The sequence below is a fragment of the Sturnira hondurensis genome, unplaced genomic scaffold (genome assembly GCF_014824575.4).
Source record: "Sturnira hondurensis isolate 20B ecotype Veracruz unplaced genomic scaffold, ASM1482457v3 Scaffold0020579, whole genome shotgun sequence".
In the NCBI taxonomy this organism is placed as follows: Eukaryota; Metazoa; Chordata; class Mammalia; order Chiroptera; family Phyllostomidae; genus Sturnira; species Sturnira hondurensis.
The window spans coordinates 6,163,010-6,177,359 of record NW_028093210.1 but is presented as its reverse complement, the minus strand read 5'-3'; the positions used below and the strand labels follow the sequence as shown (position 1 = coordinate 6,177,359).

The 14,350-nt window shown below is 39.0% G+C and overlaps 1 protein-coding gene across 12 annotated transcripts in view; it reads right to left on the bottom strand.

Annotated features, from left to right (window-relative positions):
* RBFOX1 (RNA binding fox-1 homolog 1) overlaps positions 1–14,350 on the bottom strand; it is a 1,495,983-nt gene that overhangs the window by 119,506 nt on the left and 1,362,127 nt on the right. For all 12 annotated transcript variants that reach the window (XM_037029876.1, XM_037029877.1, XM_037029874.1 and 9 more), the window contains one exon: positions 5,671–5,814. In XM_037029876.1, coding sequence (XP_036885771.1) covers positions 5,671–5,814 — 144 coding nt within the window. The remainder of the gene's footprint in view (positions 1–5,670; positions 5,815–14,350) is intronic.

Here is a 14,350-nt window from a genome sequence, read left to right as displayed (position 1 = left end):
GCTGAAAGAGTGGCATAAAAGTAGGCAACATGGCCCAGGAAAAAACAAGATGGGAATTTTACCCTGATGCAAAACAAGAGCAAATATTCACATTAGTGATTAGAAGTAAACAAGACAACATAAAAAAAAGATGTTTCCATCTCTTGTTTCCTTTGTTTTGAGCTTTCCTATTGTTTCATTTGATTCTGCAGCCTCGATTATTATTGCATCCTTTATTACCCTAGGAGATTCTGTACTCCATCTCTCTCCTGGGTGGAAAGCATGAAGCAGCCTCTATGAAGCAGAGGACAGAGTGGTTCAGAGGGAGGGGTAAGACAGAGAAGAAACAATGTGAACACATTATTGAGGGCAACATCCTGACCCTCAGGATAAGCATCAGTCATAGAATGCTGGTATGCCCTGAGAGTGTCAACATGTTGAGTCCCACCAAGATTTTAAAAATATTATTTGAAACATATAGAAGCTATCCTTTGAAACATACAAATTAATCTATCTTACTTAGAAAGACAGAAAAGCATACGCATACTCTAGTTGAATATAAATAGCTCAAAACTTTGAAATGAAAGTTCTTACTACAAGAAAAAGAAACCCAACGCTTATGTCATCCTGTGCCACTGAAATGTGCCCATTGCTCAGAATATGAACCTGCCAAGAAGACCATAGAGTTGGATTTTTCTTATTGAACAGAAGCTCTTCTCTATTTCCCAAAGAAGGAGAAGGACAGGAAGAAACCAAGAAGAAAAGGTACAACTAAGAGAGGAGATAAAAGGATGCTGGCATGTACAGGCACACCTCAGAGATATTCCAGGTTTGCTTCCACAACACTGCAACAAAGCAAACATCATAATAACACAAGTTACACAGATTTGGGGGTTATCCTAGGGCATATAAAAGATATGTTTATACTATACTGTAGTCTATTAAGTATGCAATAGCATTATGTCTAAGAAATGTATGTGTCCTACTTAAAAAATACTGTATTGGCTAAAAAAATTCTAACCATCATCTGAGCCTTCTGTGAATCATAAGTTTTTGCTGGTGGAGGGTCTTAACTTCAGTTTGTAAAAATGTCCTGTCTGCAAAGTACAATGCAGCACGGTGCAATAAAACAAGGTCAGCCCATATAATGGAAATACCAAGAAACGTGTAGCTAACTCACCCTGCAATTTCTAGACACTCAAATAGTCTTTTGGTCAATAGAATATTCTTCTACAGAGCATTCTCAGTGCCCTAGATTTGAGCAGAGATAATCATTAAAAATAGAAAAAGAAAACTTTCAGATTTGGGGAATGAAGGGTTTGCCACTGAAAGGTGAAGTAAATTTCATAGTAAAAAATCCTCCAGCTTTGTGGACTCCTCAGAAGCAGTAATTTTGATATAACCTTAGAAGAGTCAGTTCACACAGATGCTATCATATGTATTTCAGGCCTAAAAGCCTGAAAGCACACACATTTATGGATAGAGATGCTTGAAAAGGAATTCTTCCAAAACCATGAAACACATGTCCTTTACTGAACATTCTCTAAGCAGTCAACACAAAAACACTTCTTTTAAAATAAAATCTGGTTGAGAAAAAAAACAATCAAAAAGTAATCTTAGCATGTGTCTTTTACTAAATGAAATGATGACACCATATGCCCTGAGATGGTCTCAAATGTTTGCCTCTTTTGGCAGCTGCCTTGGGCTGATGATTCTCAAAGCCAAGGAAACGAGCCTTAAGAAGAATGCTGATGTCAGCCCCACTTCTGAGTCAGTTGTGTACTATATTTATAGTATCAACAGTTTAATTGGGAAGTTTGGTTCTAATGATGTAAACACAGCTGGCACATTTTCAGTTTAAATAGACACGACTCATTTGCAGACATAACTAGCATTTGTTTGCTCAACACCAATGTTCAGTAGTATTCAACAACGTCTCAGAATCCACTCAAGGTGTCTCAATGGCTGGGTCAAGAACAAAATCCAGGAGCTTACAGGCACACACATGGGCAAATATGTACCAGGCTTGTGTAGACATTCTCACACCAAATATTTCCCTGTGAAACTGTGCAAGATGTTCAATGGATACAGCAAGAAACATGAAAGTAAAGGTTAGTGCAAAGGGTGTGCAAAGAGTCTAAGAAAATGCATCACCTGAGTTTTCTTGGGGTTGACTTCATGTTTAGAATGCAGGAGGTACCACGTCATCTAAAAAACTGGCCTCATAACTTATAACATCACAGTAGATGGAACTCTGGCATTAACATTGAAGGTGCAGACATCTCTATTACTCTATTTTATGACTGAAAAGGTGATCACAAAGGCTTCTTTTGCATCTTCTGAAAGTCATGTGATCTGGGGTGTTTTTGGTGGCCGTAAAAAGAGATTTCAGTCGATTATATTTATGCCCAATGAGTATGCATTTTCATGAAAAAAGAAAGGCTGTGACCTCAAGGATATTGTGCAAATTTGAAACCTGAACTCGCTGAGCAGTTGTTTCTGAAACAATTCTACTATGGAATGTGTTATATCAGGGGTCTGGATATATTATAATCAATTCTCTTTCCCCAAACCCAGAAATACTTAAATTTTGGATATTAGGGTAAACTAAGCTTTGCATTCAGGAGAAATATATTATAATTAATCTGGTGAAAATCCATATATTCCTTTAATAGGATCATCAAGAATTCAATGTAAAGGGAGTACAGGATCATGAATGATCTCCAAAATGAAGATAGAGCTCAAGAAGCAAGTAGCCAGACTAGAACCAATGATTCCTTCTAGTGAAACATCCAGGACCAGTCTCATGATCACATACTAGATCCATCCACTCACACCCCAGGTGGTGCTTTACAAAGACTACTACTTTGGATACTGCGGCCACATAACTGCTTGACCAAGAAATGCTCCATCTTAAAAGAAATAAAAAAGCAAATCTATAATGAACTAGAAGAGTTAACGACAAACACTGAAAGAGGTATCTCCAAAAGGGGAGAAAGCAAACAATATGAAGTGCACGCTGCACACGGAAGAAAAGATAACCAGAATGGCAATGAAGAGGCACTGAAGCCACAAATCAAAAATAAAACGTGGGGTACTTGTGGTAACCATTAGGCCCTCAAAGGTTGCCAACTTCATGACTGGATTATTAATGGTTACAGAAGTTATTAGGAACACTGCTGGGTTTTAGGCAGTTGGAGGAAGGAGGCTGCTTTTTTGTCTTTTTGTGTTTTGAGTTTGAAATCCCCTTGGCCATATTGAGGAAAAGAGACAAAGGGGAAAACCCCAGAGATTTTTCTGAGGCTTTTCTCCATCTTCACTTCTGCAAAGTGAAGGGACAAAGGCAAAATATACCACCAAAAGGAGAGAAGATAGCTCATGTCAAAATGACTTGGAAAATACCAAATGGGAACTAAAATGTAATTTATTCAAGTAAGTATGGCCCAAAGGAGGAAACTATGCTAAATTCTCTCAACTGGGGTGTGGGAAGCCAATCAAAATGTTTACAGATGCCTTTCAATGTGATTCACGCCACTAAATGTATCATACAACCAGAATGGGTTTGCCACCACTGATGTTTGGCCAGGGAGAATCGATTATTTTTCTTTAGTGTTAAAATTCCATTTCTCCAGAATGATGGTTGTAAGCCAAAGGATGCCTCAAAGTTAGTGCAGAGTCAAGAAATCCATATGTGCCCAATAATTTTATCAGTGAAACCCATAAAAATAGTTTTGCATACTTCTTTAAATAGAAACAGATGCCATTCAAGATAAAACTAATCTTAATATTATTAAATATATGTTGCGTTTTCTTAATTCATAAATATTAAGTATATTTACCATCTTGTCGAAGTGATGTCTAGTCAGTTGCTTGACAATTTTGCCTTTTACAAAAATGGCTGTGAAACCAGTAGCTTTTGATCAAGGTTTGAAAACTGCTAGTGTGATCAATCTTCCAGCAAGACTTTACTCTGTGGCATCTGCCCTACCCCTGTAAGAGTGGAGAGGTTTACATATTCATGCACGCATGAGCTGATCTTTGGGAGTTCTGGCTGTGAATATTTTGAATGCCTCTCCAACTTAGCAGTGTTGCTCTCCTATAACTTTTAGGATAACCCAGAAGATCAGGGAGTAAAGAGTACCCTCAGGGGTGGGAAATAGGGTGTGCTGAAATGAGTGACACCATAAAAGAGCACCAGATGGTCATCAAAAGGACCAAATTCAAAGCCAACATCCCAGTGACACTTGATGAGTAAAGATGGACTGAAGAGCAAGACGTCTTCCTAACCTGATGTGGCAAAAGGAATCTAATTCCTCTGGCTTCCCATCACTCAAACATGGTCTCACTGCTTTACACACACTTAACCTCCACTTTAACTTTGAGTGCTCTGCACTTTTCAAAGTCATCTTTGACCTGAAAGTGCCCGAGGGTATCGCTGCTCTGCAAGAGTTAGAGGGCTCAACTCAAGGTTATTGCCAAATGAGAGAGATAAAAGTGCAGAAGCTGACCTTTTCCTCTGAAATGTCAGGATTCAAGATTGGGTATCTTAAATATTAGGACACTTGTTCTGCTTTTGTGTCAGATGTGCACTTGATAAACATCATGCATGTTAAAGAAATAAAAGGTGCAAGCTAACCCCACAGTTGCAGAACAATCAGCCAGTGCTTCCTTTTTCATATGGAGAATGAAATCTACTTTGCCGAGAACTAGGCATTAAAGTTGGGCTTTTTTCTTATTCCTCTTATCTTATTTGCATCCATCTAAAAACTCTTAGAAGAATTTCCAGACAGCCAACCTAAGTCAAACATTAAGAATGTAGTTCTGTTCATTGAATCCACAGATATTCCTCACCGATGCTGGGTGGAATGGGTAAATAGATTGACTACATTTATAAACATAGATAATATTCAAGCCCATCATAGCTATGCCCTTGGTAAAACTGAGCCCAAAGAAATGGCAAGCTCATCTCTTCCCAAGGCAGATATTGTCCGAGTCATGATGTTCTATGAGGAAGCAACCCTATCATTTATTTTCTCTGGATTAGTGGTGATTTTTGGTTGCTTCTGCATTTCACCATGGTGCCTGGACAAGGTTGTTATTTGTCACGTATAACATCACAGTAAGAACCTCTGACTCCTCATCACTGATTCCAGAAGAATATACAATGCAGGTCAGTCTTAGAAATCTCTAGCTCTTGTTTTGTTTTTTTGTCTTTTAATAAAGTTTTAGGCAGAATTAGCTATTCTCCACAGCTGCACCTGACATCTCAGTGCCTGGGAAAGAGGAAGATATGCAGGGATATGTCACGATAATTTGACAACTGCAATAGAGAGAAGCACCAAGATGAGGCATAATGTTTATTTTAGCCATGGCATGGGATCCATGCCCCTCAGCTTGGGATCATGAGTGGTCTTGTTTCAACAGTGTGTTATCTGGGAGTTAATTTTCCATTTGCTATTTAAGTTACTAATAAATGGGAGACCACTGATAAAATGGAAACACAGTGGACATACACAAAGACATTCATACTATAATTATAAAGAGATCCTAACCACCATATATTCACTAAAATCCCCCCATTTTCCTTTGTAAACATCTCACCCCCGAATTACAAATGTCAAGAACTTACATACAGGGAAGCACTCTGGGCAGCCCAGAGTAGGCACTGCAGAGGAGAAAGGCGGTACTTACTCCAAACATTTGTCGGAGGTCCGGGTCTCGGAACCGGAAGGGGATGTTGGAGACATGCAGCCGCTTAGGCTGGGACTTGTTTTCTGTGTTTTCAGAAGGTTGTGTCTGGGGCTGGCCATCCGTGGGCGCTGCGTCATCTGTCTGCTAAAAAATTGAGAGCAAAACATAGAGACTCTGAGTGGACCCAAATTCTCATTTTCAAAATGCTCCGGCATCCCCTGAATGGTAGGAAAATGCCAGAACAAAGGAATAAGGGCAGGAAAGAACTGCTGAGTTGTTTGCATTCATTCAACCAATGCTTGTTGCACTTTGCACATCAGGGGGCTGGGATTTCGCAGTGAGCAAAGCGAATATCCTTGTCCTCGTGAAGCATAATTTTCACAGGGGAGACAGCCAATGAACTCGTTAATAAATAAATATGGAGCTGTCAGAGGAAGATAAGCATTGAGGAGAACGTAAAGCAAAGTAAGGTACTAGCTGATGCTGGGGGATGGGATGGAGGCAATCAGAGGAAAACTTCATCAACAAGGGGATGATAATGATAAAGCTGGGGGGGGGGCGTCTATCCCTTAATAAGGCTGTTCAAATCTTAAGATACACCTACATAATTGTTGAGGCTGTGCAGATAAAATCTTAGTAAATATACTAAAACGTTTGAAAAGGCTTTTTGGTATTCTGTAGCCAAACTAATCATCTGATTTACTTAACGTTTTTTATAGTTTGAACTTTTTGTTTCTTAATTGTGTAGACCTATGCTGTCCATTACAATTTACTACATGTGGCTATTTAAATGTAAATAAATTAAAATTAAATAAAACATAAAATTTAGTTTCTCCTTCATACTAGCCAAATTGCAAGTGATCAATAACAACATGTGGCTAGTGGCATGTGGCATGTGGCATGTGGGATATGGAAGCTAGTGGCTTCCGTATTGGACAAGCAGATACAGAACATCTGTATCACTGCAGAACTTTCTATTACACTTCATTGGTATAGAGGATGTTACATTATTAACATAACTCCATCTGCTTCCCATTTCATCCCTCCCAAATAAGAGCCTGGGTAACATGCTACTACATCGACACCCATGTATAGGCAGGAATTAGGAAAAAAGTCACAATAATATTTAGTATTGTTGTCACCATTCCTATACTCTCAGTCCTAGAATTTGAGCATTTCGGAGATGCTTCATTTTTAGATATTTTCCCTCCATTTAGCACATACTGCATACAGGTGGCAGTAGATTCCATCCACATCAGGTACTTGCTTCTCTGAAACCAAGATGAAAATCCTATGTGGAAGCCCATCAAAATTATGAGCAAAGAATTGTCCTCACCTACTTATAATCAATTTAGAAGCATATAGCTGAGAAAAAACTATCAATGCAGGCATCCAGGTATAAAATAATAAAGATAGTTTTACAAAGTGAAATATATACATGCCAAAATAACTTGAGCATAATTGTTGACTTTCTCGTCAACTGTCTCAGCAGATTTCCTTTATTATTTCATTATTCTCAGTCCTATGTACCCTGAATTGCATTTTGAAATCAAGACCTCCAGTTGACTGGCAAAATACTTTACAAGCTGAGTTCATATCAAAAGCCCTACTAGAACTTCTTCTTCCAAGTGCAATGTTATGATGGTAATGACGATTTGCTTATGCTTTCAGAAAGAGTAACAAGGAGGATGGCGATAGTTTTCTAGTCTGGAAAATTAACAATAATAATACTGCATGCCTTATAAGGCACTGTGAAGATTGAACAAAATAACATCCTTCTACTCAGCAGAGTTCTTGGCACATGGTATACAGTTAATAAATGAAATGTAATACATTTATAGAGTGACAAATTTTTTAATGTCGAAAGAGAGGTGTAAAAAGCCTCCTTTATGAGCCATAAAGGAAAGGTTCTCGTTGGCTTATTAAGTACCTCTTTACTGAGCAATTACTATATGCTAGCCATTGAAGTAAGTCTTCCAAGTCACATACAGTTCTCACTTTATTACCAGACAAAAAGTTAAAGTCAACTGTCATATACACTGTTAAGTGCTGGGAGGAGAGTGAATCACAGAGCACTGAGTAAACTTAAATCGGGGACACACAGCACAACTGGAGGTTCCACAAGAATTGCCAATTCTTTAGGTTGAATCTTGAGTGAGAGATGTCTAAGAGAAGAGGTGAAGGACACTGACACTGTGATGGGGGCAGCAAAGCATATGCAAAGACTCAGAGAGGTGAAACCATGTCTGGAGTCAGGGGAGTACATGTGGACCTTACTGGAGCTGGTCATGGGGGTGTGTATGAAGAAGGAGCAGGGCAGCACATTGTAGAGGGAGGTAGGGGGTTAGAATATGAAGAACCCTGTGTGCAGAGCAAGAGTTTAAATTTCATCCTACAAGATATGAGGAGGCACTTAAGTATTGTAGCAGGGTGACATGAACAGCTCATGAGCCATGGTCGACAAATGACAAATGCCTGTTTAATGGCTGGCTGACTCACTGACTAAATAGGTGAATGGATAATGAGCATATGAAAAAAGTGAAGGAGTGAATGATCAACCTTGCCACCTTCAAGTGATTGTTGAAGAAAAATATTATAACATTAATACCCAAACAAAACAGGAACTGTGTTTTCATTGCTAGTAGTGAGATTTGGTTACATGCCCATGAGATGCAAATGACCTTGAATCACAGAAGCATCATTTTCAGAGGGATCAGGGGTCTTAGTACTCTTAAGTTTCCAGAAGCAGCAGCTCAGATAGAAACTTCCAGTCTACTTGTTCCTTTCTGTTAGAAGTTGTTGTTCAAATGCAAATTACAACAAGCTCCTTCTTATACCAAGAAAGAAACTTAGATTTGGATTTGTGCACAACTGCTGGATGTTTCAGCTTAATAAACCTAATTAGGAATTACAGAGATTATGATTAAACATATTAAATGATTAATGGCATTATGCCATTCACGTGAAAATTAAAATTAATCATCTTTAGTCAAATAGGACTTTGGAGAAATCTTTGTGTTGTTTCCTTTGATAAAAACATACAGCACTCAATTAATCATTTTGTACTGTGCACATGTATACAAATGCCCATAAATTCTTATGTAGGAATACCTGTGTGTTTAAAGAAGTTTTTAAAGATAACACGTAAACTTAAAAAAAATGTGTTTCAGACTTTGTGAGTGAATGAAAAAGAAAGGATGTCAGAATGTAGAGGCTGAGAAAGAGCAACACAGAAAAACACTTTTTTTCATTCTGAGCATGACTACTTATACAGTGTGATTTAACATAAAGTGTTAGATTGCGGTGAGGACCAAATGCAATAAGAAGTGAACAAAACAGCTATTATACAGCCTCAAGCACATTTCAGAGTTGGACCTAAGGGAGTGATCCTTCCTGGCTCTTCTATTGAATTTATTGGGGTGTGAGCTTTCTCTGTCCCTTTTTCTGAGGACTTTCAGGGAAAACATATTCAGAATATGCCTGTGCTTTATATCTCTCTATTAGTCTCCTAAAATATGATCACAAACTTGGTGGCTTAATGCAATAGAAATGTATTCTTTCTAGTTGTGGGGGCCAAAGATACACAAAGAAGTTGGCTCAGACCCAAGCTTCTTCCTAGGAGGGAATCCTTCCTTGCCTCTTCCTACTTCGGTGGTCTCTTAGCTGCATCTTTATGATGTCTTTCTTCATGGTCAGGTGGCCTCTTTCCCTCTGTGTGTCTAAGGCTCAAATCTCCTTCTTCATTTTCCTTTGTATAAGACAATAGTCATTATATTTAGAGTTCCCTCTAGACCCAGAATGGTCTTGTCTTGGGATCCTTAATCACATCTGTAAAGATCCTTTATCCAAATAAGGTCACATCCACAGGTTTATGAAGGTCAGGACATGAGTATATTTTTTTAAAAGCCACCATTAAACTAGGACATGACATACTATTTTTTAAACCCACCATTAAATCCATGAGTCCCCTATAAACAAACCACAGTTGGATGTAGAATGAGTAGCTGATATCAAGGAGTGAATGCATTTCCTACCATGTCAGGCAGAATGAGTCTCTCAAAAGTGTTGGCTTCAAACCAGGTCCAGTGGAGAGGAGAATGTTCATTCCAGCCAGAGCTGCTCCAGGCTTCCTTCCATCACAGTGGTCATTTTAATGAGTTCCAAAAATAGACAGGAGACTTTAGTCTCCCCTTGACCAGTCCAGGCTCTGCAGCAGCCACTGGATGCAAGGATCCTGGGATGAGAAGCTCTCCACTGGCCTCCCAAAGCCATCAATACTGTCTAAGGATGAGGACTTGTCTGCAGGTTCCCTGAGCTCAGCACTGTACATCACATGGATGGACTAAGCAAGCCATCACAGTATCTTTAAGAAACTTGTTGAATCTTTTGGCAAAGACACAACATGAAATTTCTAAGTACAAAAATAAAATGATGTGAAAAAGCTAAGAAACTTGCTTGGGGGACCAAACATCTAGAATGTGTATTTCTGAAAGACATGGACTATCTGGTTGTTAGGTGCCTTCCCCAAGGCTGGTAATAATTAACTGCTCAAGGAAGAGCTCTGGATTGATCCTATCAGATTTTTAAAAATAATTTTGTCTCTAAATGAGACCCAGCTGAGTTGGGAATGAACTTCATAACTAGGTTTGGGATATCAGGTCTCTACCCAGACGTACCCATCAGAGAGGTTGTCACCAGCCCCATTATCTAAACCAGTTGCATCAGCATCTCTGCTGTCCTTGCCCACTGATTTTTTTCATAGCACATACTTCTTACCTGTATGTTATAGGCTTCTGTGAATTTGTATAGTGTCTGTCTTCTCCATCACAATATCAACTCCAGGAGAGCAGAGACTGTGGAACTGTTCACTATGTTATCCCTACCCCCTAGAGTTTCTCAAGGACAGAACTGTTGACATTGTGGGTTGGTTAACTCCTTGATGTGGGCCTGTTCTATGCACAGTAGGATTTCAGAAACATTGCTGGCCTACATCCACTAGATGCCAGTGATATACTCCTGAGTTGGAATGACTAAAAATATCTTCTGAGGTACAAATGTTCCCTCATGGGGAAGGGGGGCAAAACTGCACCAATCAAACCTGCTAATCTCAAGTATGTGGTGAGTTCTCAAATAAGGTTCTCTGGCATAAACAAATAGGCTTGGTTTTACTATGACTGAGCTGCATGGCTGCTAACTTCATGTCTCTGGGCCTTTGTGTGAATGTGCATTAAATAAATGTATATCTGTCCTAGACCCTTTAGAGCAGGGTAATGGCACCAAAGGCTTTGTGAAAATTAAGTCCAATGCATAAAAAAGCATATTAGCATTATCATCATTATTATTAACAGTATCAGTAACCATCAGTTTGTGTTCTCAGGCCCACGGATACAGAAGACTCTGAGAGGCAGCCTCCCTCTCAGGCAAGAAGGGTTGCAGGAAACTACATGGATGGGAAGTCCATTAACCTCAAGAGGTGGGTATCTACCAGTACTCTCAGAGTTTCCTAAACAAGCTCATTAGGATGGCAAAGCCAGCCTGTGCTCTCACCCGGTTCAAAGGCCCTATTAGGAGGCAGGATGTGTGGCACAGAATTTTTCCTAATAAACAAACTCCCCAGATATCATCAGTGAGGGTTATAAATGTTAAGAAAACACCACTGGCACTTTAATCACCAGTAGATCACTTAGTGCTTCCGCAGAGACCTTAATAAAGAACCACGGGGCTCCCTCTGCTATAATCGTTCTTAATTCAATGAATAGCTCTGAGCAACCCAAGTGCTAATCCTGGTGAAATTGGATTTTGATATCGACCAATCTAGAGATAACTGTGGAAAGAATACACACAGTAGTGTAGAAGTCTGTGTCTTTGGGTTTCTGGCCCTTCCCCACCGTGCCCTCTCTCTCAGCCTGTGTAGACACGCCTTCAAGCTATGTCATCTCTTTGGGATGACCAGGTATCCAGGAGTAGAAACACAGGTGAGAAATTTTGTAGCTGGACATCTCTGAGTTATACTTCAGTCTATCACTTATAAAACCAGCTCCTTAAACCCTTCAGAGCTTCAGTTTCCTCAGCAGCAAGCAAGGATAAAAGATTTCCATCACAGAGCAGGGTGTGGCTCCAAGTTCCTGGTAACAGTGTAGGATGAATGAGAAAAATGTGGTGAAATTGTCAGCATAAATTACAATTCAGAGAGAAATTAAAGACTTGGAAGCATAGTGTTGAGTGTGTGTGTCAAGGGGGGAGGATGATTAGAAATAAAACAAGAATTGTATCAAATTACATTTGATGATGAAAAGCAAATTATGCCAGCCCAAAATACATGTTTTTGGCATAAGGATTATTTTGAGCTGATTATTTTTGAGAAACAACAGATGCAGAAGCTCTGAAAACAAAACAAAAGTTAGCTTTTTGTGAGGGATATTTACATTTATTAGGGAAATCCCCATTTGTAAGGGCATCTTTCTGGACCAGAAGAGAACCTGACCCTAAATCACAAGAAACTCTTATCAATGAAGAAGGCAAGACTAAAGTCTGCATAATAACCTTACCCTTTTTTAACTTTGTTTTCCCAGTGACTTCCCATAAGTGCCCACCCTTCAACATCTTTTGTCTTTAGTTGAAGATTATATTTAAGGCAAAGGCTGGGACCATTTCAAGAATTTACAGAGTTTTCCTGAGTATCTCCCATGCATAGAGGAGGTATACATATTAGTAAACTATTGTTTTTCTCTTGTTACAAGGGGAAAGGGAGTTGTGCCAACTAAGATCCTGAAAGAGTAGCGAGAATTATTTTTTTCTTCCCTACATGATGAAAATTGAAAACACATGTAGAAAAGAAAAAAAAAACACACGTAGTCACAACACACACTAGATACAGTTCAAGGACGGTTGATCAACACTTGAGAGCAGCTCTGTCCAATAAAATAAAATGAGAGCCACATGTACAATTAAAAAATTTCTAGAAGCCATGGTTCAAAATAGTAAAAAGAAAGTGTGGAATTAATTTTGAGAATATATTTATCAAAAATATCAAATTTATCAAAAATATTGTTTCAATGTAAACAATATTTTACATCCTCTTAAATTACTTTGTACCATGTCTTCAAAATGTTTTCTATAACTTGCACTTGTACATAACTATCTCAATATGTACATTACTTTTTTTTCATTGGAAATACCTGACCTGTATTTAGGGGTTTTTTTTTTAGATTTTATTCATCTGTTTTTTTTTTAATAGAGATGGGAAAGGAAGAAGACAGAGAGGGAGAGACACATCTATTGGTTGCCTCTGGTACTTGCTCTAGCAAGGGACAGAACACACAACCCAGGCATGTGCCCTGACCAAGAATTGAACCAGTGATCTGTTCCTGCAGAACGACACTCAACTGAGTCACACCGCCTGGCTCAGGGGTATATTTAGGTTTTTAATAATTGATAGTTAAAGATCCAAGATTTTCAAAGCATACTTAAAAGTTTTCTATGAAATGTATTAAGTGTCAACTGTTTACATTTAAATTAAAGCAGAATCAAATTAAATATTCACACTAGCCATACATCAAGGGCATAAAAGATACGTGTGGCTGGCAGAATAATGGCCCTTAATGAAGTTATTGCCCTAATCCCTGGAATCTGTGAGTATGTTACTATACATGACAAAGGGGGATTAAAGTTCCAGATGGAATTAAGGTGGCTGATCAACTGACCTGAAAATAAGGAGATGATCTGGTATTATCTGGTGAGTCTAGTGCAGTCACAAGCATCTTTATAAGTGGAAGGGGCAGGGGTTGGGGGTCAGAATGGCAGCCAGTATGGAAGAGATATGACACGAGAAGGACCGCATCCACCATTGACCATGAGGCAAAAAATGAGGTCAGCTTCTGGGGACCATGGAAGGCAAAGGAAGAGGTCCTATCCAGAGCCTAAAGAAAGAGATAGCATCCTGAAGACACCTTGAAATTGACCTGGTGAGACTCCTACCAGATTTCTGACATCCAACATTTGTGTGGTGTAAGTCACTAAGTTTGTGGTAATTTGTTATAACAGCCACAGAAAGTGGTGCGCTATCACGTTAGAAAGCTTAGGTACATAATAACTCTTCCAGCACTGCAGAAAGTCCTATTGGACATTGCTGCTTTATGATGATGCTGGTTTGCATGGATGGGAGTGAAAAAATGGGTTTAAAGGAAAGAAGGACAATGAAAGAGAGAAAGAAACAGTCTTCCCTTGGCCAGTGGTGAGGGTGTTTCAAAATGAGAATCCATTATCTGGAACTCAACTCCATGTACCTAAGTTTTTGGTTTTTTTTTAATTTTCACCTGAGAATATGTTTATTGATTTTAGAGAAAGAGGAAGGGGGTTGGGGAGAGAGAGAGAAGAAGAGAGAGAAACATTGATCAGTTACCTCCCATACATGCCCTGACCAGGGTTGAACCTGTAATCTTTTGGTGTAAGGATCAATGCTCCAACCATCTGAGCCACCTGGCTAAGTTTTAAGTAAAAAAAATAAGATGAAATATATTTGGGCTATAACTTTCTTACATGGTGAAAATTAAAGATAGTGAAAATTAAAGATAGTATATGCTGTGTATATAGGACGGGCCTGTCATGCAGTTGGTTCTACCAGTGTCAGCTGCTACTTTTGTTGTTATCATTATTTTTGTTTTTATTGGTGGTATTTCTC